The 26,479-nt window shown below is 39.2% G+C and overlaps 1 protein-coding gene across 5 annotated transcripts in view; it reads left to right on the forward strand.

The window, feature by feature from the left end:
• The window catches only part of SENP2 (SUMO specific peptidase 2), a 40,976-nt gene that overhangs the window by 4,083 nt on the left and 10,414 nt on the right, over positions 1 to 26,479 (forward strand). For 3 of the 5 annotated variants that reach the window (XM_047788323.1, XM_047788301.1, XM_047788306.1), the window contains exons 3-14: positions 4,367 to 4,500; positions 5,151 to 5,217; positions 7,726 to 7,816; positions 10,069 to 10,237; positions 12,401 to 12,504; positions 13,502 to 13,596; positions 14,143 to 14,194; positions 14,845 to 14,920; positions 17,448 to 17,624; positions 19,695 to 19,826; positions 23,047 to 23,250; positions 25,277 to 25,356. In XM_047788323.1, coding sequence (XP_047644279.1) covers positions 4,367 to 4,500; positions 5,151 to 5,217; positions 7,726 to 7,816; positions 10,069 to 10,237; positions 12,401 to 12,504; positions 13,502 to 13,596; positions 14,143 to 14,194; positions 14,845 to 14,920; positions 17,448 to 17,624; positions 19,695 to 19,826; positions 23,047 to 23,250; positions 25,277 to 25,356 — 1,381 coding nt within the window. The remainder of the gene's footprint in view (positions 1 to 4,366; positions 4,501 to 5,150; positions 5,218 to 7,725; positions 7,817 to 10,068; positions 10,238 to 12,400; positions 12,505 to 13,501; positions 13,597 to 14,142; positions 14,195 to 14,844; positions 14,921 to 17,447; positions 17,625 to 19,694; positions 19,827 to 23,046; positions 23,251 to 25,276; positions 25,357 to 26,479) is intronic. The other 2 variants (XM_047788316.1, XM_047788332.1) reach the window with 2 other exon arrangements.

Raw genomic sequence — 26,479 nt, forward strand, 5'->3', positions numbered from 1 at the left:
CTGAGCAAGGCCAGGGATCGAACCCGAAACTTCATGGTTCCTAGCCGGGGATTTGTTCCCGCTGCACCACGACAGGAACTCCTATTTCTTAATTTTTTACTTTTAAAATGAGAGTTGGAGTATTTATTTCAGGTTCTCTCTCTCTCTTTTTAAGCATTTAAAAAAATTTTTGCCACACCGGCAGTACGTGGATGTTCCTGGGTCAGGGATCGAACCTGTGCCACATAGTAGTGACCAGAGCGTCGGCAGTGAAAACACAGGAGCCTTAACCCACTAGGCCATCAGAACTCCCAAAAGGTGCTTTTTATTTGAAGAGAAAACATTGTAAAAACTATTTCAAACTGGAGTCATCTAGTTCAGATAGCTAAGTGATCCAGTATAATGAGTTACCTCAAATTGTTTACTTCTCTGTATCTGAAGGGCTAGACATCACTGGTAGAAGAGAATAAAACTAGATTAAAGGGAAAAGGCACTATTAAATACTATAATAATGTTTTCCTTCTTCTCAAAAATGAATATGAATTTGAATCTATCTCCAGATGTAGTAAAGAGTGGATATGTCTGTGTTAAGATTTAATGTAAATTCAGGAGTGCTTATTGAGCCTATCTTACTGTTAAACAATGTGTTAGGTTCTACAGGAAATACAGAAATGAATACAACAGGTTCTTTATTTTTAAGGACATTGCAACTGCAGGAGTATATGATTATTTAGTGGGGGGTTTAAGACAGTACATAAATTATGCTAATGTCAATGATTACATGATAAATGAAATAAGAAAAGTAATAACGTAATACTGTCCAATTTTCAGCTCTAAGAGTTTCAGTAAATATTTGATGAAGGAGCTAATATGTGAGGTGAGTCCAAGGATGGATAGGGTATTGATAGAGCAATAGGAAGGACAATAGGCAGAGGGGACAGTAAAAAGTTTTGCAGTTCAGGAAATAGTGAATAAAACTTAGGGGAAAAGTTGACAAAAGAGAGAGTTCAAAATACAGAAGACTTTGAATGTCAGAAATATATACCAAATTTATTAGGACATTATATTCCAAAGCACAGGATAGATACCAGTTCAGGAAATGATTTTAGGAGATACGACATTCATAGCATTAAGAAACATTTGGGAATTCCCGTTGTGGCTCAGTGGTTAATGAAACCGACTAGGAACTGTGAGGTTGTGGGTTCGATCCCTGGCCTTGCTCAGTGGGTTAAGGATCTGGCGTTGCTGTGGCGTAGGCCGGCGGCTACAGCTCCGATTGAACCCCTCGCCTGGGAACCTCCATATACTGCAGGTGTGGCCCTAAAAAAGACAAAAAGACCAAAAAAAAAAAAAAGAAATACTTATCTAGTACTTGCCAGTTTTGCCTTTTTTAACAGGCTCAGCTGGAACTTAATATTTTTGTGTGTCTGTTTCTTCATAAGGCAGGTGATGCTGACTTGTGTTAAAGTAGTAGCACTATACATTTACCATTCAGATACATTTGTTTAGCAAAAAAGAGTCAATTTTATACAAAAATATAAATAAATATGTGATTAAAAAAATTAAAAAATGGTGGTATTAGAGAAAGTTCCTGAAATAATGCTGTAGTAATCTGTTTTACGGACTTCCATGTTAAAGATATCTCCCTCTATGATGTCCATGAAATATGTTAATATTTTCTTTTATTGGAGTTCCTGTTGTGGCTCAGTGGTTAACGAATCCAACTAGGAACAGTGAGGTTTCGGGTTCGATCCCTGGCCTTGTTCAGTGGGTTAAGGATCCGGCATTGCCGTGAGCTGTAGTGTAGGTTGCAGATACGACTCGGATCCCATGTTGCTGTGGCTCTGGCATAGGCCGGCGGCTATGGCTCCGATTTGACCCCTAGCCTGGAAACCTCCATATGCCGCAGAAGCGGCCCTAGAAATGGCAAAAAGACAGAAAAAAAAAAAGATTTTCTTTTTTTTAATGATTTTAATTTTTTTCCATTACAGTTGGTATACAGTGTTCTGTCAATTTTAATTGTGTAGCGAAGTGACCCAGTCACAAAGACACATATATACACATTCATTCTTTTTCTCACATTATTCTCCATCATGTTCCATCATTAAGTGACTAGATACAGTTCCCTGTGCTATACAGCAGGATCTCATTGCTTATCCACTCCAAATGCAATAGTTTGAAGATTTTCTAAATGGAGGGTGTAAAAGGGAACCTAAGATAAAGGGGAAGCAGTGGTGGCAGAGGTAATACTTACTGGCAGAATTTGTAAAAGTTTCTAGCGGTGCTGGTCAATAGAAACTCTTAGACATGGGTATTGAGCACCTGAAATACATGCACCTGAGCAACTGAGAAACTGAATTTAATCTCACGTACATTTAAATTTGGTAACTACTAGTGGTTACTGAGTATTGTAACAGAGGATTTGAGTATGTTTGTTGCTTTTGAGAGGAAAAAAAGGAAGTGCAAGAAGAAGGAGGAGCTTAGAATTTCAGACTCATGATCTTACAGATAAAAGGATTTTAAGAGATTTAGTCTCAGCAAAATAAGGTGATCTTATCCTCATTTTATAGATGAGGTGGGCCTTCCTTTTTTTTTTGAGTCAGTGAGATCTTTTCACATAACTTTGGAGCATACTCAGATTTTGACAAAACTTGTGGGAAAATCAATATTCCAATACTTTTTATACCCACTGTTTATGTTGTTAAGAGTATTGAACCTGTCTCCTCATGGATACTAGTCAGATTCCTCTATCTATCTATCTATCTATCTACCTATCTATCTATCTATCTATCTATCGTCTTTTGTTGGCTGCACCCATGCCATCTAATCGGAGCTGTAGCCACCGGCCTACGCCAGAGCCAGCAACGCCAGATCTGAGCCGAGTCTTCGACCTACACCAAAGCTCACTGCAGTGCCGTATCCTTAACCCATTGAGCGAGGCCAGGGATTCAAACCCGCAACCTCATGGTTCCTAGTTGGATTCATTTCCTCTGAGCCACGACGGGAACTCCACTAGTCGGATTCTTTTCCGCTGCACCACAACAGAAACTCTCCCTCATCGTTCTTAGAGGGACAACCTAGAATTCTCTCAGAATGAGAAACAAGTCATTTGCAAATTTTGGTACTTTTAACTATTCTCTAGTGACAAAACACTTAAAATTGGATTCTGCTTTACCCAGCTAGCAAATCTTTCTTGTTGTTTAAGTTACTCCTCTGTCTTTCTGGAAAATATATGTGCTAGAGTGCTTGATGTTTAAAAGCCAGCATTTCACTTTCAGACTATTCTCTAAAGCAGAATATGGCTAAGACGATGGTTCCTTTTTCTCAAGCTAGAGTGCTTTAGAATACCTTTAATTAGGAAATAGAAAGGAAATTGTAGAAAACAAATCAGCAGTGTAGGAAGTGAGAAAGTGGTGGTGTGATAAAAGGAGGAAGTGGAGAAAGCACTCACCTCTGCTCTCCCTAATTTATTTACTTTCTTATTTTATAATGTTTATTTTTTGGTGGCAGGGACAAATGAGTCTGAGGATCTTCTAACATATCTTCTTTAGTAGATGGGTAGCCTTGTTTCAGTATAGATGTTTAGGAACTGGTATTTTGCACTTCACTCATTTCCATCCTGGATGTAGCTGAGATATAATAGGCACTTAGTCAGGGACAGTTATACTGTTACCTGCCCGGGAAGCAAGGACAACCAGTGAGTAAATGGTAGTACTTCCTGTAGAATTCTGCTGTACCAGGTTGTCTAAGTTATGTCCTTTTCTCTCTAGTAAAGATTTGTTTTACGTAATTGGGGAACTCATTTCTCTGGCAGCTGTCATTTCAGGACTCTTTTTGTGAATCAGTGTGTGATCTGCTAAACTGATGGTTTCATGCTTTTACATCCTGGCAGATATACTACTAAAAAAGAAAAAAATAAAATAAACAAACCAAAAATTACAATGCTGGAATTGCAGTTATTCAAATAGGAGGAAAAATTATTTTTACAGATTTTTTTTCTCTCAATGATTAAATGTAGGACTGCTAATAAAAATTGAGAGGGAGTTCCTGTTGTGGCTCAGCTGGTTAAGAACCCAACTAGTATCCATGAGGATGTGGGTTCCATTCCTGGCCTCCCTCGGTGGGTTAAAGATCCAGCATTGCTGCAAGCTATGGTGTAGGTCACAGATGTGACTCCGATCTGGCATTGCTGTGGCTATGGCTGTGGCATTGGCTGGCAGCTGCAGTTACATTTCGACTCCTGGCCTGGGAACTTCCATACCCTCAGCCCTAAAAAGAAAAGAAAAAAAGAAATTGAGAGAAGCCCTAAGATATAATCTTTTTTTTTTTTTTTTGCTAAAAGTTTAATTACTCTACGTATATATGTAATCTATATTATACTTCCTAGATTGCTTTATTCACCAAGTGAAAACCAGTCTCTACAATGCTGCCAGCTTATTTGGATTCCCATTCCAGCTGACCACAAAACCCATGGTAACCTCTGCTTGTAATGGCACACGGAATGTGGCCCCTTCAGGAGAGGTCAGTAGGGGTAGGGCATCACTGGGGCTACTGGTCTTTGTACTTAATCATTAAAGTGAAATTTTAGTAATATTCTCTTTTTAGGAATTAATGTGTAAAATAGCTTCTTTCCAGAAATGTTCATGTCTTTATTAGCCTTGATGTAAAGACCAAAAAACTAAAGGTTAGGCAATTACACATTTCAAAGATATTTATAAAGTGCCCAGTTGCTAATACAGTTGAACCTTGAACAGTGCTTGAGTTACTGGCACCAGCCCTCCACACAGTTGAAAATTTAGATAGTTGGCCTTCTGGATCCACAGTTCTGCTGTATCTGAGGTTCTGCAGCTGTGGATTCAACCAACCAGTAGTCACATAGTACTGTAGTATATACTACTGAAAAAAATCCACATTTAAGTGGATCCATGTAGTTCAGATCCCTGTTATTCAAGAGTCAACTGTACTTCTTTTCTTATTTAAGTATGTGTAAAGAATCTGGAATTGTTGCTTTTTACATCATTTTGTGAGTCTTCGCAAGTTAAATCTTTGGTCTTGTTGATAAAATTTATTCTATGAGGTAACTAAATAATTACTGGTAGGGCGATTTTTTTTTTCATTAAAACATTTAAATTCTAAGAGTTACTACAGAGGTGATTCTCTTTGATTTTAAGGTATTTTCGAACTCTTCATCTTGTGAACTGACAGCTTCTGGATCCTGGAACAACATGCTGAAACTGGGTGAGGTGGTCAAAAATGTTTCTGCTTCCTTTACCTCCTTCTGCCTCTTTTCTCAGAGTTTGGGAATAGGAAAGGAAAACACTGATTTGGCTCTGGATGAGAAAACGGATATATCCTCTCTACCACTCTAAAAAGCAAATAGCTTTCCTTTAGAATTGTTTTTGAATTTACTGTTATGTTTCCTATTTGTTTTATCTGTGTCTTTATTTAATGTGACTTAGATCAGGGTTTATTCATTAAAAAGAAAACAAACAAACAAACAAACAAACCCAGGAGTTCTCTTGTGGTGCAGTGGGTTAAGGATCTGGCATTGTCACTGCAGGGGCTTGGGTCACTGCTGTGGTACAGGTTCAGTCCCTGGCCCAGGAATTTCATATTCCTTGGGCATGGTCAAAAACAAAAACAAAACACCTGTGAGCTTACTCTGTGCCAGACGCTATGCTAAGTTATCAGGAATAGCAAAGTATTAAAGCTTTAATAACATCAAAACAATAGTGGAATAATAAAACTGTTAATAACAAAATAACAAAACAAAATAAAACAACGTAAAATAACAAATATAATAAAACCCTGCTTTTGAAGGACATCATCTGATTGTGAAGCAACCTTAGGATCCCAGTTCTCATGGTTTTGTGGTTTAGGAACCTTCATATCATCCTTAGACCCCAAAGTTGAGTTGTAATTATTGTTTAAACTGTACAAAATGTTCTGGTGGGGAAAAATAGGAAGAATCCAGAGACCTGAACATGATTGTGATCTCTGTCACACAGGTAGGCTTGTAAAGTTTGAGAGAAAGGGGGGAAAAGAGCCTTTAGAGAAGTTATGGGTTCAGAAGATTGACATTTAGAGGGGATGATAAATTTATCTTTGTGCCTAAAGTATCAGCACTGTGTTTCTGTGGGTGTGTAGCCTAGTCAGTGGAGCCTAGGTATCCCTAGGGCAGATTTCTTATATGAAGTCCATAATCTCTAATCTCAAACTCTTGGAGATATGTTTGGGAATTCCTTTTTTTTTTTTTTTTTTTTTAGGCCACACCCATGGCATATGGAAGTTCCCAGGCTAGGGGTTGAATCAGACAGAGCTACAGCTGCCGGCCTATACCACAGCCATAGCAAAGTGGGATCTGAGCCATGTCTGTGACCTACGCCATAGTTCACAGTAGAGCCACATCCTTAACCCACTGAGTGAGGCTAGGGATGGGACCTGGGTCCATGGATGCTAGTCAGATTCGTTTCTGCTGAGCTACAAAGGGAACTCCAGGAATTCCAATGTTTTTATTGTTTATTGAATATTATCTTAAAAACCCCAACAGGATTGAAGATTGGTTCAAGTCATATTTTACAAACATGGAGTTCCCGTTGTGGCTCAGTGGTTAACGAATCCGACTAGGAACCATGAGGTTGCGGGTTCGATCCCTGGCCTTGCTCAGTGGGTTAAGGATCTGGCATTGCCGTGAGCTGTGGTGTAGGTCGCAGACTTGGCTTGGATCTGGCGTTGCTGTGGCTCTGGTGTAGGCCAGTGGCTACAGCTCCGACTTGACCCCCTAGCCTGGGAACCTCCATATGCTGTGGGTGTTGCCCTAAAGAGACAAAAAATAGACCAATAATAATAATAATAATAATAATAACAATGTTTTACAGACAAATGAATTCAGGTTAGTTTAGGTTTTGCTGCTATTGCCTTAAGAAAAAACTTTCAGCTTTAGACCTCTTTGCATTTTGGAGTCCCACCTCCACCTGCCCAGCCCATAGCAGCTCCAGCAGAAAACATGGCTGTTGAAAATTTTGTTACCCTTTTTTGAAGTATAGTAACCATCTCATAGGTATTGGAAGCTTCCAGTGAAACATATGGCAGATTTTCACTTAAAAATACCTCTGTTTTCTTGGAAAGAAGAAACAATTTGAAAAATTTGCTCAGTTTGATTTGATTACAAAGAGTTTATAATAATTGAATTCTTCATGCCTCTTGTTGGCTCTAGCAAGCAAAACTAGTAAAGCTTTCCTATAAATTGTTGCTACCTACCTGAGAGCAAAGACAGACTAAGAACTATTGCTTTTCCTTTAACTTTTACAAAATTTGTGCTGGATAGTAAGATAATTTGAAAAAATAAGAATTTAGTTTAGTGTAGACTGCTTACAGATTTTCTTTTCTTTTCTTTTCTTTTCTTTTTTTTTTTTTTTTTGTCTTTTTAGGGCCACACTCGCAGCATATGGAGGTTCCCAGGCTAGGGGTCTAATTGGAGCTGTAGCCGCTGGCCTACACCAGAGCCACAGCAACGCCAGATCCGAGCCAAGTCTGCGACCTACACCACAGCTCACGGCAATGCCGGATCCTGAACCCACTGAGCAAGGCCAGGGATCGAACCCGCAACCTCATGGTTCCTATCGGATTCGTTAACCACTGAGCCACGATGGGAACTCCCAGATTTTCTTTTCTAATGCAGACTGTTCACAGTTTTTTTTGTGTTTTTTGTTTTCTTTTACAATTACAAATGCATTTTAAAAATAGGTAATAAATCTCCTAATGGAATAAGTGACTATCCAAAGATCAGAGTGACAGTAACTCGAGATCAGCCACGTAGAGTCCTGCCTTCTTTTGGGTGAGTGTTAAATTCTGCCTTTCTGTAAATGGAAACTTAGTAATTTTTAAATGCTCACTTTTGCTAGGTATTCTCACTTTTATTCTATCATGTAGTCTTGTTAAGTAAGTATTCTGAGGTTAGTAAATTGCCGATTATCATACAGCTGGTGAAAGACTTATATTCTAGTGTGTGTTATTTTTCTACCATATTATATGCCTTTAGCATCTGATTTTGAAAACCTTTTAAAAAAGAATTATTGCTCACTTCTAAACTTTTTTGAAATATAATATGCATATAGAACAATGAAGAAATTGTTTATAACCTGACAAATTTTCATACAGTGAACTATTCTTACTATTTTATTAATAATTTTCTTCTCTCTGTGTCCTCACTTTCTAGAATTTCTATTGCTTGGATATTGGACCTTATGGATTGAGCTAATTTAATTTTCTTGTATTATTCTCTTCTTTTATTGTCGTCCTTGCCTTTTTAAATTTTATTTTATTTTATTTATTTTTAATTTTTTTGCTTTTTAGGGCCGCACCCGTGGCATGTGGAGGTTCCCAGGCTAGGGGTCAAATTGGAGCTACAGCTGCCAGCCTATACCACAGCCATAGCAACACGGGATTCGAGCTGCGTCTGTGACCTACATCACAGCTCATGGCAACACCAGATCCTTAACCCACTGAGCGAGGCCAGGGATTGAACCCTCAACCTCATGGTTCCTAGTCGGATTCATTTCTGCTGCGCCACGATGGGAACTCCTGTCCTTGCCTTTTTTTAAAAAAAAAACTTTTACTGCCTGTGTGTGTGTATGTGTGTGTGTGTGTAATACACTGTATATATATATAGTTGTATGAATGTACATATATTTACATAGTTGTCTTTTATGTGTTTGTTTTTTTGGCTTCATAGTTTTTAAGTTGTAAGCATCCTCCTCTCACTCCCTATTCCCATGATGTTTTCTTCAAACATCAAGTTTTTATTACAAGGATGCAATATCTTTTCTTCTCTCTAAAGCTATTATTTTATTTTGTTTATTTTTTTGTCTTTTTAGGGCCACACCTGCAGCATATGGAAGTTCCCAGGCTAGAGATCAAATAGGAGCTGTAGCCACTGGCCTATACCACAGCCACAGCAATGCCAGATTTGAGCCCCATCTTCCACCTACACTGTAGCTCACAGCAACACGGGATCCTTAACCCACTGAGTGAGGCCAGGGATTGAACCTGAGTTCTCATGGATACTAGTCAGGTTTGTTAACTGCTGAGCCACAGTGGGAGCTCCGAGTATGAGTTTCTTAAGAATGAGGACATTCACTTATATAAACACAGATTACCAAAAATCAGAAAATTTAATATTGGTGCAGTGCTACTACATAATCTTATTTAAATTTCTCTATTATAGAGATTTTTTTTCTGGTTCACAAGTCGTTGCAGGATCTTGTGTTACATTTAAGTTTCATGTCTCTTTGATCTCTAATACAGAACACCTCCTCAGCCCTTCCTTGTCTTTAATAACAGACATTTTTAAAGAGTACAGAGCATTGCTTTTGTAGGATGTCCTTTAATTTCATCTGACATTTACTCATTTGTCTTAGATTATGCAAATTTTTTGGTAAAAATATACTATATACGTGATATTGTGTCCTTTCTTAAACTTCACACCAGGAGAGGTATGATGTCAGTTTGTTCCTTTATTGGTAATGACAGGAAGGCCAGGCTCTGTCACACAGCAACAATGACTAGGTAGGCTTCATGGCTTCTGATTCTTTAGCATTTATTAATTGAGTATTCATAATTTGTTATTTAGCAGATATTGATTGAGTGCCTTTTGGCTTAGATCATGTAGCAGGATATAGTGGTGAAAAGATGAAATCTCATGGAGTTTAAAGTTTAGTGTGGCGTGCAGATACTAAACAGTCACAGCAATAATTCCAGTGGTACCAAATGACTAAAGGAAGAGTGCAGTACGAGAAGAGGGTATGTGGTCTAATAAGGAGCTAAATCCAGAGCTGCAGTTGGAACATTTGGCATGAGGAAGAAGGCAGAGGCTTTCATGTGGCAGCCCTGTGACTGGAAGTAGACATCCCATAGCAGAATTCTGGGTGCCCTCTGCTCTAGAGATCTAATTTTTGTGAGTGGTGGTTGTATGACTTGCCTGGAGCAAGCTTAACCTGAGACAGCTCAATTGCAGAATGGTCTGGAGCTTAAATTCTGGTAATTTAAGCAGTTTGGGAATAACTTCTTTTTTTTTTTCCTGTCTCTCAGTTTTACTTTGAGCTCAGAAGGCTATAACAGAAGACCAGGTGGCCGTCGCCATAGCAAAGGCCATCCAGAGAGTTCCTTAACTTGGAAACCTCAGGAACAGGTTGTAACAGAGATGATTTCTGAAGAGGGTGGCAAGGGTCTGAGGCGTCCCCATTGTACTGTGGAGGAGGTAAGCGCTTTTAGCTTGATCTCTTTTAAAAGTGATTTTAGGAATTTGTGGGGTGGGAAAATATGTATACTGTGGTACAGAATTCAAAAGGTATAAGAGGGTGCACAGGGACTGTAAATTTCCCAATCTCTCTTCTCTATCTGGCTCCTATTTGACTGCGTTGCTTGTAATGTATCTTTCTAGAATAGATTTGTAATTTCATCAGTTTTCAGATAGAATTATTTTCACTATAAGGAAGAAAAAGGAATCATGTTAGGAAAAGATACGATTATAGATTCTTTTCGGGTGCCTGAATTACTCTAACTTGTTTCTTTTATAAGCTGTAATAACTGTGACTAAGTAGGAGAAGTAGATGGTATACATGTCTGCTTTTTCCTTCCCTTTTCAGGGCTCTAAGCATGATGTCTTCATCAACAATCTTCATTTCCCTTTTGAAATCTTCACTTATTCTAGGAGAATTTAGAACTATTCCTGTCTCTGACATTTCCTCAGACCATTACCTATTGCAATTTGGTATATGGCTTTCCCCAGCCATTTAGTTTAGTTCATCGAAGAAATATTTATTTGGGTCCCAGACGCTGTGCCAGTTTTCAGCAATTGTAAATTGAATAAAATATGGTCTCTGTTCTCTAAGAGCTTATACATTGTAATCAGCAAACCATAGCCAGAGGAAAGAATGGACCACAGTCCTACAGGGGATTTTAAGGAGACATATTAAAGTAGGCTTCAGTACCTCCTAGATGAGAAATTGGAGATGGGACTGAGCAGATATATATGGGAGATACAGGCTGTATTCGAGAAATATTAGAAGGTAATATTATTAAGGACATATTTATTGGTTAAATATGATATAAAGTTAGAGGGAAGAGCCCGAGTTCCCGGTTTCAGTTTTGGATATATATGTGCCACTGAACAGGACACCCTCTATGTTTAGGGGGAAGATGATGACTTCAGTTTTAGACATTGTATAAAGTGCCTGTGAAACATTCAAGAAGACCTGTCCTATAGACTCTTGGATACAGGTGGTGGGAGTTCTGAAAGGAAGGCAGAGTTAGGGACACATTTCTGGATCTTCTGCATATTGGTTGTAGATAAATTAAGGGAGCTAAAAAGATTCCTCAGGGAGAGAATGTAGTGTGAGAAGAGATAATGGGCAGAACCATCTAACATCCGAGAGCAGGCAGAAGAAATGATCCGCACTGAGACTGAGAAGATAAGAAATTAGAGTGTATTATCCAGGAAGGCAAGGCGAGATCAGCAGGGTGAGATGCTGGAGAGAGATGTCAGATGACAAAATTGTCTGTTGGATTTGGCCAAAGAGGGTCATTGGTGACTTTCTGAGACCAGTTCCATTTTGAAGGCTGAATGTTCTGAATATGCAAGTGGATTAATTCTGCAGAGTTTTTTTGTGGTTAACTCAGTCTACTGTCAAAAACTCAGTTGCTGGCAAAATCTAGCAGGTAATATAAATTAGTAAAATGGGCTGGAGTGAGTAGCTGACCAAAGGGTATAGCCTAACATAGCTCCAGATTGTTGAAAGAGTGTTTCAGTGAGGCTAGAGTGTTTTGGATTTTTTTTTTTTTCAGTGTGAAGAAATTAAAAGATCATTGAAATTTTTTTAAAAAAACAAAACAACTAAGCACTGTGCTGGCGAATAAAACATCTATAACAATAAAGTCGTACTCTATAGCATAGAGAATTATATCCAATCTCTGGGTAGATGATTGGAAAAAAATGTAGGAAGTTCCTGTTGTGGCTCAGTAGGTAAAGAACATGACCTAGTGTCCTTGAGGATATAGGTTTGATCCTGGCCTTGCTCAGTGGGTTAAGGATCCGGTGTTGCAAGCTGCTGCTTGAATCCATTGTTACCATGGCTGTGGCATAGGCCTGCAGCTGCAGCTCTATTTGACCCTTGGCCCTGAAACATGCATCTGCTGTGGGTGTGGCCATAAAAAGAAAAAAAAAAACTATATATGTGTATATATATACATATACACGTATGACCAAGTCACTTTGCTGTACAGCAGAAATTGGCATAACGTTGTAAATAAACTAGTTCATTTAAAAAAATCTGTGGGCTGCTTTTGATCTCTTAGTCTTTGTTTATGATTTAAGTATAGATTTGATATGCTAGTAGTTATCTGAATGCTTTGTTTTATTTAGGGTGTTCAAAAAGAGGAAAGAGAGAAATACCGAAGGTTATTGGAATGCCTTAAAGAAGGTGGTCATGGAAACTCCGTTCCTCCTGTAACTTCAACTCATCATGGGTAAGTTGAGCTAACAGGATAAATGCCTTGCCGGACATCTTTTTCCTTATTTTGACCAGCCACTGTTGGAAGCAGCAGTATGCTTCATGAACTATTTGTTGTATGATGTCAGCAGGCTCCTCAAATTGTTTTGCTTCTTATGTTCTTGGTTTCAATATGTTGTTTTGGGATCCATTCCAGTATGTCATTTAAAATTTTTTAAGAAGTTCCCTTTGTGGCTCAGTGGTAATGAACCAACTAATATCCATGAGGGCAAGGGTGTGGGTTCGATCCCTGGCCTTGATCAGTGGGTTAAGGATCCAGCGTTGCCCGGATCCGGAATTGCTGTGGCTGTGGCTTGGGCCAGCAGCTACAGCTCCAATTTGACCCCTAGCCTGAGGACTTCGATGTGCCATGGGTACAGCCCTAAAAAGAGACAAAATTTTTTTTCATCTTTTTTTTTTTGTCTTTTTGCTATTTCTTTGGGCCGCTCCCGCGGCATATGGAGGTTCCCAGGCTAGGGGTCGAATCGGAGCTGTAGCCACTGGCCTACGCCAGAGCCACAGCAATGCGGGATCCGAGCTGCGTCTGCAACCTACACACAGCTCACGGCAACATCGGATCGTTAATCCACTGAGCAAGGGCAGGGACCGAACCTGCAACCTCATGGTTCTTAGTTGGATTCGTTAACCACTGCGCCACGACGGGAACTCCTTTTTTTTTCATCTTTTAACTTGGGTTTTATCACACTGAAATTTGTTTTACTCAAGGTGGCGCTGGGGATTGAGATCAATTTTATAATGGAGAAACTGGAGATTAGTTAACTTGGTTGGAATATTAGAATCAGGATTAGACTCTTTATCCTAGTCCCAGATGATGCTATGTTATATCCTTTTTCGTAATTTGATGTTTCAGGGTTATCAGTTACTCCTGTTTGGAGAAGCTTGCCAGACAGAGATAATGAATACTTATGTAGTTTTTCCTTTTGTATTTGATCTTCACTTTTTGTGTTTCTAAGTTCTCAAAGAAGTCAGATGGACACATTAAAGACCAAAAGCTGGGGGGAAGAGCAAAGTCATGGAGTCAGAACAACTCAATTTGTTCCAAAACAATGTGAGTTCCCAGATTTAGCCCTATCTTAATATATTGACCTTAGTTCAAGTGCATATAGAATTGAAAAATACCACAAAAAGATGGTGTACCAAACTAAAAGACAAAAATCAGACCCCAGGGCATTGACCGGGGCTTATCTAGTACCAGCAGTTTAGTAAAAAAGCTATTTTAAGATAAAGCCGATTTGTAAAGTACCTCTTGATTATTATTCCTAGGTGTTACATTGTAGCACATATTTTGTGGGCCTAAAATTAATTTTCTATTGTATTATATTAATTTCCTTGTGTTTCTCTACTTGTTCACTAAATGATCCTAAAGGATAGCTTTTCAAATGAACGGAATTAGTTTACATTAAAGATATTATTGGAAGGAGAAAGAGATTTATGCTTTTTTAAGCAATTAATTTATAAGAAGGCTAATGTCTTTGGAACCTGTTTTAGCATTTCAGTGTAAATCAATATCTTGATACTTTGGAAACTGCAGATTGAAATTCTGGCTTATGATTGATTAATAAAGGAAACTTTTTTTTTTAAAACATCCTCACAGATAGAGTCGTTGAAACAAGAGGACCTCTGTGTTCAGTGAGAAGCGAAAAGAGGTACATGGTTCAGTTTATTCTAAGCTTTCTTTTGACATTATTTTTTTACTTTGTAAACTACATTTATGACTTACCATGTCTAAGGAATTGTGAACCCTCCTCATCTCTGGTGGCTGGTCAGCTTATGTGGGTACGTAGGTAGCTGTTGTGTCAGACGCCTACCCTAGCTTGGGGTGCTGCCCTTCTCTCCTGGGCATTATGAGTTGGGAGGCACAGGTGCTGCTTAACTAAGTGTAGATGTGGTGGGCATCTCTAGCATATGGACAGTGAAGGGATTTCTACATGCTGTAGGATTTTGGATACTGGTTTATTAATTGCAGAGTTTGGTAAACTGTGGTCAATGGGTCAACTCTGGCCCACCTACCTGTAAAAAGTAAAGTTTTATTGGGCATAGTCAAGCTCATTCATTTATATAATACTTAGGGCTCTTTTTAAACTACAATGATAATTGAGAAGATGTGACAAAAACTGTAAGACCTGCAAAACCTAAGATAGTTATTATCTGATCCTTTTTAGAAAAATTTTGCTAAACTTTGGTTTAGAAGATTATGCAAACTCAAGGCAGTATTTGTTTACAATTATTAAATCTTATTTCTAAAAATTAGTTTAACATGTACTAGATTAAAATCATTCAGTCTGTAATCTCACAGTTTTTTCCTCAGGTGTTCAAAGGGGAAAATTTCTGATACAGAGAAGACAGTTGGAATCAGATTAGACAATGAAAGTGTAAGTAGAAACCCTGGTTAAAGTTTATGTCTTTTTACTCTCTCACCTGACTTAACGTTAACATTTTGGTGCCTGTGAAAAATAAGAAAGATAATATGTGTTACTCTTGATTTCTATTTCCGTTGTTTCCTTTGAAAAAGCAACAGGCATGGAAGGTGTATACCTTTGGCTTTTTCTGAGTTGCTGGATTTTTAACTCTGCGTGATAGCCACCCTTGAAAGAGAGACCAGCTTGCCTCTATCCCAACCTTTATCTGTTTTGCTTGGCTTCTTTTGGAGATTTTTTTTTTTTTTTTGGTCTTTTTAGGACCACACCCGAGGCATATGGAGGTTCCCAGGCTAGGGGTTGAATGAGAGCCTATGCCACAGCCATAGCAAGGCCGGATCCTTAACCCACTGAGCGAAGCCAGGGACCGAAACTGTGTCCTCATGGATGCCAGTCAGATTCGTTTCTGCTGAGTCACAGACGGAAACTCCCTGGAGAATTTTTTTAAAACCATACGTCTTTAGGGAAAATATTTGTGCGGGACTTTCTTTTCAGAGTCAAGACTTCGTATTTACTTGAAAATATTACTTATCTTCTTACTGGGATTTTACATTTTCTATATAAGTATTAGTATGAGAAGTGTTCCAGTGATCTCCATAGCAATACCAACATTTTTAATAATAATGGCAAAGTGTTTTACTAAACACTCCATGTTCAAAAGAAGGCTATTCCTAAACTAAATGCAAACTTGAAGTTTTAGATTATTTCACACTTTAGATAATAGAAATACCAAAGTTTAGGGAACTGCTTTGTATTAAGTATCAGTTTGATCAGATTTCTCTTTTTCCATTTGATCTCTTCCCAAGAATTAGTCTAAAGTCTAAGTCATAACTCTTAGAATGTTCCCTTTTCTTTCCTTTTTTTTTTTTTGTCTTTTGTTTGTTGTTGTTGTTGTTGCTATTTCTTGGGCTGCTCCCGCGGCATATGGAGGTTCCCAGGCTAGGGGTCGAATTGGAGCTGTAGCCACCGGCCTATGCCAGAGCCATAGCAACGCGGGATCCGAGCCAAGTCTGCAACCTACACCACAGCTCACGGCAACGCCGGATCCTTAACCCACTGAGCAAGGCCAGGGATCGAACCCGCAACCTCATGGTTCCTAGTTGGATTCGTTAACCACTGCGCCACGACGGGAACTCCATGTTCCCTTTTCTAATGTTACCCATTTCCAGTGATCAGAGAGAAGCTTTTTGTGTATAATTACTGTTTATCATCTGTGGAATAAAAACTGAAAGAAGAGTGGAGCTAAGCCTGAGAGAGGACTTCAGGGTGTATTTGTTACCTGGCTAAAGCCTACATCCTGCTTCCATGTTTGCTGAACCTAAAGGCATGGCTATCTGGGACCATGGGAAAGGGCCAGCAGCTTCTGGTTTCCTAGGAGCAGTACCTGGCAGTTAGCTAGAGTGAAGAGTACTGGCTATGTGTGTTGAGAGTGTGATTCTAGTCCAATGCTCTATTTCTAAATAAGTTTCTTGATTTTAAATGTTTGCCTACCAGATGACTTAAAGTCCTTACTAGTAAGGGTTATTTACATAGGTTCAGGATAAGGAAAGGTTCTTATCAATGAGTTTATGGGATGCTGGCAAAATTCTTTTTATTGACCTGAGTGGTGGTTACACAGGTGTTAATTTTACAAAAATTAAGTGGTACATTAATGTTTTGTGTATTTTCCTGTAGTATATAATTACTTTTTAAAAAGGATGAAATAGATAAGATTACTTAGTATAAGAATGGAATAGCAGTAGTTTATTTATTTATTTTATTGTTTACTTTTGTTTTTGGCTGTGCCTTCGGCTTCCCGAGTCAGGGATTGAACCCTCATCATAATAGCAACCTGAGCTGCTGCAGTGACAGTGCTGGATTCTTAAGCTGCTGCTCCACAGGGGAACTCCAGCAGTGGTTTACTTGGAGTGATGGGATTATTGCTTTTTAAAAACTTTACAAAATGTCTTTTAACTATATTTTTCTTTTTAAAAACATTTTATTATATTTTTATTTTTTTAAGGCCAAACCTGTGGCATATGGAAGTTCCCAGGCTAGGGGCCAAATCAGAGCTGCAGCTGCCAGCCTATGCCACAGCGTATAGCAATACTGGATCCTTAACCCATTGAGCAAGGCCAGGGATCGAACCTGCATCCTCACAGACACTGTGTTGGGTTCTTAATATGCTGAGCCACAGTGGGAACTCCTATATTATTTTTAATTGAGATAAGAGAACTGAAAATACTCTTCTTGCTACCTACAGGGAAGCTGGTGAGTGTTCTCTTTCATGGTTCATAATTGAGGTGTCCTGTTGGGAGCCTTAGGTCTTAAACATTTTTTGTTCCCTTTTACAGGGACAGGTAGCTATGCTTAATCTCCTCATTTGAGGATTTACTACTTTTCTTTTCAAGATAATGGCACTGTTTTGTATTTCATGTGTTACGTATGTTTATATGTGCAAGTACCAAACATGTCAGTAGAATATGGGGACTTTTTTGATCAGAGGAGGGGACACCAGCTGGAACCTGACCTGTCTGAAGAAGTATCAGCCCGACTCCGCCTAGGCAGTGGGAGCAATGGCTTACTCAGGAGGAAAATGTCAATACTTGAGACAAAAGAAAAAAATTGCTCAGGCAAAGAGAGGGATAAGAGGACAGAAGATCTTCTTGAACTTACAGAGGTATTATTTCTTCTGTTGATTGGAATAAGAGGCATTTTTTTTTAATGATTTTATTTCTTCCATTTTAGTTGGTTTACAGTGTTCTGTCAATTTTCTACTGTACAGCAAAGTGACCCAGTCACACGTACATATATAACATTCTTTTTCTCACATTATCCTCCATCATGCTCCATCATAAGTGACTAGATATAGTTCCCAGTGCTATAAGAGGCATGTTTTTAAATAACTTCAGTTATTCAAGACTTTAAGAATGTTATGTTTTAAGGGGTTTCTCTGGGCTAGGGGATGTATATGTGCAGGCAGTCAGGCCTAGGGGCTAGTCAGTCCCTGGCTACAGTGATCATTAGTGAACTGTGAAGGTGGCCTAAGGAATTAGATTAATGTTCAGTAAATGTGAGTAGATGTAATATGTCACATGTCTTGGAATATAATGGGTTCTTTGTAGATTCTAACCTTAAAATACTTGGGTTACATAGTATGGATTTGACATTAGGAATGAATTCATTGCAGTATTTTGTTAAGTGATTATGATTCATGAAAATGCTCCTTTTGTTGATTATTGCATTTGAAACATTTCTATAAGTAAAAACTTAGAGAAAACAAGGAGGTGAAGGTAGTTAAAAATTCTCATTTTTAAAAGTGAGCCACATCTTGGCTCCTTCTCCATTTGTTGTCTTGGTGGGTGGTAGTGAGTCCCATTCAGTGACTATCTGTTGCTGTATATTGGGCATGCAGGTGGAGAGAGAAATTCATAAAATTGCAAAATTGTGCCTAGTTGGGGGAAGCAGAATTGAAATTTTTGTGTGTGTGTCTTTTTAGGGCCACACCTGCAGCATATGGAGGTTCCCAGGCTAGGAGTCAAATCGGAGCTGTAGCCGATGGTCTATGCCACAGCCATAGCAATGCCAGATCTGAGCTGTGTCTGTGGTCTACACTACAGTTCATGGTAATGCCAGATCCTTAACCCTCTGAGCAAGGCCAGAGATCGAACCTGCATCCTCGTGGATACTACTCTGACCTGTATCTGCTGAGCCATGATGGGAACTCCATTGGATAAAAATAATTCCTATTTAGTTTATGGTTTCAGGCTTGTTGCTTAAATATGCATTTATCTGCATAATCCTTTAGAATAGTGAAGGTATTCAATAAGGACTCAGTTGCTAGACTGCTGCCTAATTTTCTAGTTTCTGGCTATCTGCTTATTCTCTTCAGGTCCAAAATGGATAGTATGATCTCTTTGATGTCCTGATTTTATTACTTTGATGTCTTAAAAATAAAAGTCCAAGGGGTAGATAAGGAAAGTATGAAAGGAGCAAAGGCTAGGGAGTTAGACTCGCCTGGGTTCAAATCTTAGCTCTGCCTTTTAATCATTAGATGACTTTGAGCATGTAGCCAAAATTCTTTGAGATTTACCTCTTCTATTAAAAGGGTGATAATACTTTCTCCACAAGCAGGGATCAATGATGTGCTTCAAGCATCTGGTACCATGTTTGGCTCTTAGTACTTAATAAATGGTAGTGGGATAATTGAGATTATATCTTAAATGTAAATGTTATTACTAAGTTATTGTTTCCAGAAGCTAATAATTGAACTAGATGCTAAATTATTTATTTTTATTTATTATTATTATTGCTTTTTAGGGCCACAGGTGTGGCATATGGAAGTTCCCAGGCTAGGGGTTGAATTGGAGCTGCAGCTGCTGGCCACAGCCACAGCAACATGGGATCTGAGCTGCAGCTGCAGCCTACACCACAGCTCATGGCAGTGCCGGATCCTCAACCCATGATCGAGGCCGGGGATCAAGCCCACATCCTCATGGATACTAGTCGGGTTTGTTACCACTGAGCCAAGACGGGAAATCCTGAACTAGCATTTTTAGTAACCATTAGTAAGACTACTTTGTAGTCTTAAATTGAGATCTTTTCATACTTCAATTTAGTAGGTCTTTGATAGTATATTTTACTTAAAGGTCAGGTATTACAAAGATGAAAAGCTTTTCTCAATCTCAGACTTTTAGTATCTGATAGTTGTTCTATATTAAAGTAGCAACCTCTGGACTTTCTAATACAGGACATGGAAAAAGAAATCAGTAATGCTCTAGGTCACGGCCCACAGGATGAGATTCTAAGTAGTGCTTTCAAATTGCGAATCACTCGAGGAGATATCCAGACCTTGAAGAACTATCACTGGCTCAATGATGAAGTAAGTTTTCTTTTTTTCCCTCCTTTGACTATAATTATGCTTAACTGTTTTCTGTCTGTAACCAAAGTGGTTTCTATACAATAAGGGGTTGATAAAGCAGCTTTCGTTTATCTAAAACAAAGATGTCTTAGCCCTTCAAAAGATGATTAATTCTGATTGCTGCCTTTTGCATCAGTGCTTTGTTTCATCCACTACTTCACTTACTAGTCTTAAGTGATGTTTTTATAAACTATGGGTGTAACTGATAAATGGAAGGAAATAAGCAAGTGATACTTTATTTTAGATGAATTATTATTGGAGCCATCTTTTCTTCTGGCCTGCAGAGTTTCTGTTGAAAAATCTGCTGATAACCTTATCGGGGTTCCCTTGTATGTTATTTGTTTCTTTTCCCTGGCTGCTTTCAAGATTTTCTCTGTCTTTAATTTTGGTTAGTTTGATTAGTGTGTGTCTTGGGGTGTTCCTCCTTGGGTTTATTTTATATGGTACTCATTGTGCTTCCTGGATTTGAGTGAATGATTCCTTCCCCATGTTAGGGAAGTTTTCAGGTATTATCTCTTGGAATTTTTTTTGTCTCCTTCTCTCTCTCTTCTCCTGGCACCCCTATAATACAGATGCTGGTGCATTTAACGTTGTCCCAGAGTTCTCTGAGACTCTCTTCATTGTTTTCAATCTTTTTTCTCTTTTCTGTTCTGCATCTGTAATTTCCACTAATCTGCCCTCCACCTTGCTTATTCGTTCTTCTGCCTCCTGTATTCTGCTGTTAGCTGCTTCTAGTGAATTTTTTATTTCAGTTATTGTATTTTGCATCTCTTCTTGTTTAAGTTTTATATCTTGTATCTCTTTGGTCAGTGTTTCCTCTAAGTTATCCATCTTTGCCTCCAGTTTATTTCCAATGTCTTGCATCATCTTCAGCATCAACAGTCTAAAATCTTTTTCCTGGAGGCTAAGAATCTCCTCCTCACTTAGCTGTTTTTCTGGGGTTTTTCCTTTCTCCCTCATCTGAGTTATAGTCCACTGTCTTTTCATTTTTATAGGTTTTTGGTGTGGTGACCTTCTTACAGGTAATAGAGTTTTAACCTCTCTTACTTATGATGTCTGCCCCCCTGTGGCTGAAGTCGGTATGGGGGGCTTGCTGTAGGCTTCCTGATGGGAGGGGCTGATGCCTGCCCCCTGGTAGGAGGAGCCGATTCTAATCCCTCTGGTGGGTGGGGCTTAGTCTCTGGGTGGGATTAGAGGCAGCTGTGTGCCTGAGGGGTCTTTAGGTAGCCTGTTTATTGAGGGGCGGGGCTGTGATCCCACCTGGGTTGTTGTTTGCCCTGGGGCTTCTCAGCAGCTGACAGACAGCTGGGGCCAGATTTTCCCAAAATGGCCACCTCCAGAGAAAGGCACTGCTGCTGAATATTCCCGAGAGCTTTGCCTTCAATGTCCTTTCCTCACAACAAGCCATGTTCACCCCTGTTTTCCCAGGATGTCCTCCAAGAACTGCGGTCAGGTTTGACCCAGATTCCCTTGGAGACTTTGCTTTGCCCTGGGACTCAGTGCACGTGAAATTCTGTGTGCTCCTTTTAAGAATGGGGTCTCCGTTTCCCCCAGTCCTGTGGAGCTCCTGCGCACAAGCCCCACTGGCCTTCAATGCCAGATGCTTTGGGGCTCTTTCTCCCGGTGCCACATTCCCACACGTGAGGGTTTGATGTGGAGCTCAGAACTCTCACTCCTGTAGGTAAGTCTCTGTGAACCAGTTACTTTCCAGTCTGTGGAGCTTCCCACCCAGGAGGTATGGGGTTGTTTATATCACAAAATCACCCCTCCTGCCTCTTGATGTGGCCTCCTCTTTTTCTTCTGGAGTAGGGTATCTTTTTTAAGGTTTCCAGTCCATTTGGGTGAAGAATATTCAGTCTTTAGTTGTGAATTTTGTTGTTTTTAGGAGAGAAGTTGAGCTCCAGTCCTTCTATTCTGCCATCTTAATCCCACCCCCCTGGAGCCATCTTTTCTTAATAATAAAGGAACACTGTTATTTTCTTTTTATAATGCTGTTATTTTATTTATTTGAATGATAACTAAAATTGGCCTGATTGTCATCTTGTATCCTTACATGTTTAGCTAAAGCAAGCTCTTGGGGAGTTCCTGCCTCGTGGCACAGTGGAAACGAATCCGACTAGGAACCACGAGGTTTCGGGTTCTATCCCTGGCCTCGCTCAGTGGGTTAAGGATCTGGCATTGCTGACAGACATGGCTCAGATCTTGCATTGCTGTGGCTGGCAGCAATAGCTCTGATTTGACCCCTCACTTGGGAACCTCCATATACTGTGGGTGTGGCCCTAAAAAGCCAAATTAAAAAATAATAATAATAAAGCTAGCTCTTGGTTCTTGCCAGTTTTCCAGTTGGTCTTTTTTTTGCTCTTTAGGGCCACATCTTTGGCATATGGACGTTTCTCAGGCTAGGCGTCAAATCAGCAGTGCCAGATCTGAGCGGCGTCTGCGATCTACACTGCAGCTCATGGCAATGCCGGATCCTTAACCCACTGAACAGGGCCAGGGATCGAACCCGCATCTTCATGGATACTAATCAGGTTTGTTTCCACTGAGCCGCAATGGTAACTCCTCCAGCTGGTCCTTTATCCAACTACTCAGCCTCTGAATTTTCTCCCCTTTGCCTTCCTTCCTCCCTACTCTATGACTGCTGACATAGAAACACATTCTTGTAAAGCTAGAATGCTTCGTTTCACATTATAAATATAATGAGGTCTATTATAGAAAATTCAGAATGTATAAGAGTGAAGGAATGATATTATTGTTCCAAAGTACCACAACTTAAAAATAAACAAAATATTAATTTTTTGCTGTATTTCTTTTCAGTTAATTTTTCAAATGAGGTATAATTTATATATAGTAAAATTCACTTCCAGTTAATATTTCTCCATATTTTGTGTGTGTTATAGTTACGTACACGTTTGCATTATTGCAGATGTTCTCTATGAGTTCTTTCTTTTGGCTCACTTACTCATATATATGCCTCAAAAGTACAATCTCATTGCTTTTTAATCCCTCCCATTCTGCATTGATCATTTTTTATTTTCTATCTTGTATCAATAGCCCTTTTATCCCATTCTTTAGTACCTTCCCTTCCCCCAGTTCTAATTCATCCTAATTCAATTAGGTAGAAATCTAGTTTTTATAATACACTTGCCATGTTCCATCATCTGCTCTCTCGATATTACAGGTCATTAATTTTTACATGAATCTTCTGATGGAAAGAAATAAAAAACAAGGGTATCCAGCACTTTATGCATTCAGTACTTTCTTCTATCCGAAATTAAAGTCTGGGGGTTACCAAGCAGTGAAAAGATGGACCAAAGGGGTCAATCTCTTTGAACAGGAACTTATTCTGGTGCCTATTCATCGAAAGGTACATTGGAGCCTGGTGGTAAGTTGAGAGGGTTAATTGTTGGAGTTTAGATAATGACTATTTTCTTTTTTTTTTTTAATTTATTTTTTATTTAATTTTGTTTTATTTTTTTTAGGGCCGCACCCGCAGCACATGGAAGTTCCCAGTCTAGGGGTTGAATCGTAGCAATAGCTGTTGGCATATGCCACAGCCACAGCAAGGCTGGATCCGAGCCGTCTCTGTGACCTACACCATAGCTCCTGGCAATGCTGATGTGGCTTGGATCCTACATCGCTGTGGCTGTGGCAAAGGCCGGCAGCTGTAGCTCCGATTGGACCCCTAGCCTAGGAACCTCCATATGCCTCGGGTGCAGCCCTAAAAAGCAAAAAAACCAAAAAAACCTTTGTTGAGAGTTCCTGTCGTGGCCCCAAAAAGACAAAAAAAAAAGTACTTTGTTGCTGTGGGAGCTCCCTGGTAGTCTAGTAGTTAGGACTTGGTGCTTTCACCCCTGTGGCCTGGGTTCAGCCCCTGGTCTGGGAACCGAGATCCCATATCAAGCCTCTCTGCATGCCACAGCCAGAAAACAAAACAAAACTCTGTTGCTAAATACTTGTGGCTGGGTTTTTTTTTTTGTCTTTTTAGGGCTGCTCCTGTGGCATATGGAGGTTCCCAGGCTAGGGGTCTAATCGGAGCTGTAGTCACCAGCCTATGCCAGAGCCACAGCAACGTGGGATCTGAGCCTCATCTGCGACCTACACCACAGCTCATGGCAATGCTGGATCCTTAACCCACTGAGCGGGGCCAGGGATCGAACCTGCAGCCTCATGGTTCCTAGTCGGATTCATTTCCGCTGCGCCACGACGGGAACTCCTGTTGTTAAATATTTTTTAAGCTAACTATCACCTGAGCCTTCAGTGAGCTGTAATCATTTAGCAATAGTACATCAAAGATTGCTCATCACAGATCATCATAACAAATATAGTAGTGATGAAAAAGTTTGAAATACTGTAAAGAATTAAAATATGACACAGAGACAGGAAACGAGGAAGTACTGTTATTATAAAAATGGTCAGTGCCATTTTTAGACTTGCTCAATGCAGGGTTGCCACAAATCTTCAATTTGTAAAAAACACAGTATCTGAAGTGCAGTAAAACCAAGTGTATGTAATAAAGGCTATTAAGGCTACCCCTGTCTGTCCAGTGAGAGTCTGCTAATATTCTGTTAAAGGCATGCTCTGCAGAGTCCCTTTTTAGTTTTTGATTTGAACAAGTTAGAAACCTACAAGATAGTCTGTGTAGTTTCTTTCTTTCCTTTTATTTTTTGGCCTCCCCTGTGGCACGAGGAAGTTCCCAGGCCAGGGAGCAAACCCGCATCACACCAGTAACCAGAGCCATGGCAGTAAGAACGCTGGATCCATAACCCACTGAACCACCAAGGAACTCTGGACCTTTCATTTTTAATAGAAAAGAGCTTTAGTACATGTAGATTATTTATTTTATTGCTTTTGTTTACAAGATGGTAATAGGTTCATTGTAGTAAAATAAAGGTATAAAGAAAAAATGCAGGGAGGTCCCTTCATGGCTCAGCGGTTAACGAACCTGGCTAGAATCCATGAGGATGTAGGTTTGATCCCTGGCCTTACTCAGTGGGTTAAGGATCTAGCGTTGCCATGAGCTGTGGTGTAGGTTGCAGACATGGCTCGGATCCTGAGTTGCTGTGGCTGTGGCGTAGGCCAGAGGCTACAGCTCCGATTTGACCCACAGACTGGGAATTTCCATATGCCGCAAGTTCGGCCCTAAAAAGCAAAAAAAAAAAAAAAAAATCACTCTGATAGGACCCTAATGTTTTGAGAAATAAGGTTTTAGGGCTTTCTCCAGGAATAGAAAAATATAATTTTATGGACACAAAGCTTGTATTATCTGTGGTGTTTTATTAAAAAATGTGTCTTAGAAATCCATTCATGTTGGTCCATGTATGGATGCTTTAAAAGATGCTTTTCTTTTTAAAAATAAAATTTTAACTCCTGTTATGGTTGTTTTTGGATGTTGCATTTTTCTATTATAGGTGATAGACCTGAGAAAAAAGTGTCTTAAATATTTGGATTCTATGGGACAAAAGGGCCACAGGATCTGTGAGATTCTCCTGTAAGTAAAGGCTGAACAACTTCACTTTTGCCTCAGTGTGCTCCTGTTAGGTGATCTCTCTTCTGCCTCATCCTAGACTGTGACGATGGTGGTCTAGTGTGCAGTGAGGGCTGTTTTCCCGGTTGTCCAGGACTTGACTTGACTCCTTCTGTCTAAAAAGAACCCTAAATCTGATCTGAACTGAGAGATCTTATTTAGCAGCATCACTGAAAATGAGTTTGTCATATTTCATAATGTAAAATACATCTTATTAGAACCTCATGGTTGAATTAGATTTTTCTGGGATTGATACATTGTTCTGAAAGTTGTGAAGAAGTGTTCATCGGGGAGAGTTATTCCTCTAAATTCTTAAGCCCAATCACTCATTTCATGTGTTTTCCATGATAGTTGAGTTCATCTCATAGAACCCAGATGTAATTGTTAGATTAAAACAAATGATTTGTAGGCAACTATTTTAAATAGTATTTGCTAGAAACCTGTCTTTAAAGCATTGCCACCTATTAGCTGTGTAAAGTGATAACATGAATTTCACAGCAAGGAAGCAAATCAATGAGAAGCATCTATTTTGAAGCTCTGTTCACTGGAAGCAAAAGCTGGTTCTAGTTTTGAATTTTTGTTAGGATACTTGGATAATTTTAATAAGGGTACTTTAGTAAGGAACTTATTAAATGTTATGTGAAGAAAAGTTAACAATAATTCAGTTCTCTTTTTCAATATTGTTTAGCGTAAAAAATTCTTCTAATTTGAATGTTCATCTTGAATAAAAATTATGGAGGATTTTTTTGAATCATAAGATACACCAAATTATTTATAAAGCAGTTATTTTCTTCTGTTTTTTTTCCATTTAAGATGTATGTAAAAAGTGTACACATGTGACATACATATGTATTATCACATGCTTAGAGGTGTTCTCATTGGAATCATACAGCAAAGTTTAGTATGTTGCTTATCACAGGATACCAGAAAACCATACTTTGATTACATTCATGCTTTCTCTCTCTCCCTTTTTTCTTTTTTAAAATGAAGAGTTCAGCTTCTATGAGTATCTGAACCCCACTCCTTTTCCTGATGCCCCTCGTCCAGCTTTTCTCAAGTTTTTTTTTTAATTATCACTTAATTTCTC

Source organism: Phacochoerus africanus, chromosome 1, assembly GCF_016906955.1.
Source record: "Phacochoerus africanus isolate WHEZ1 chromosome 1, ROS_Pafr_v1, whole genome shotgun sequence".
NCBI classification, from domain to species: Eukaryota; Metazoa; Chordata; class Mammalia; order Artiodactyla; family Suidae; genus Phacochoerus; species Phacochoerus africanus.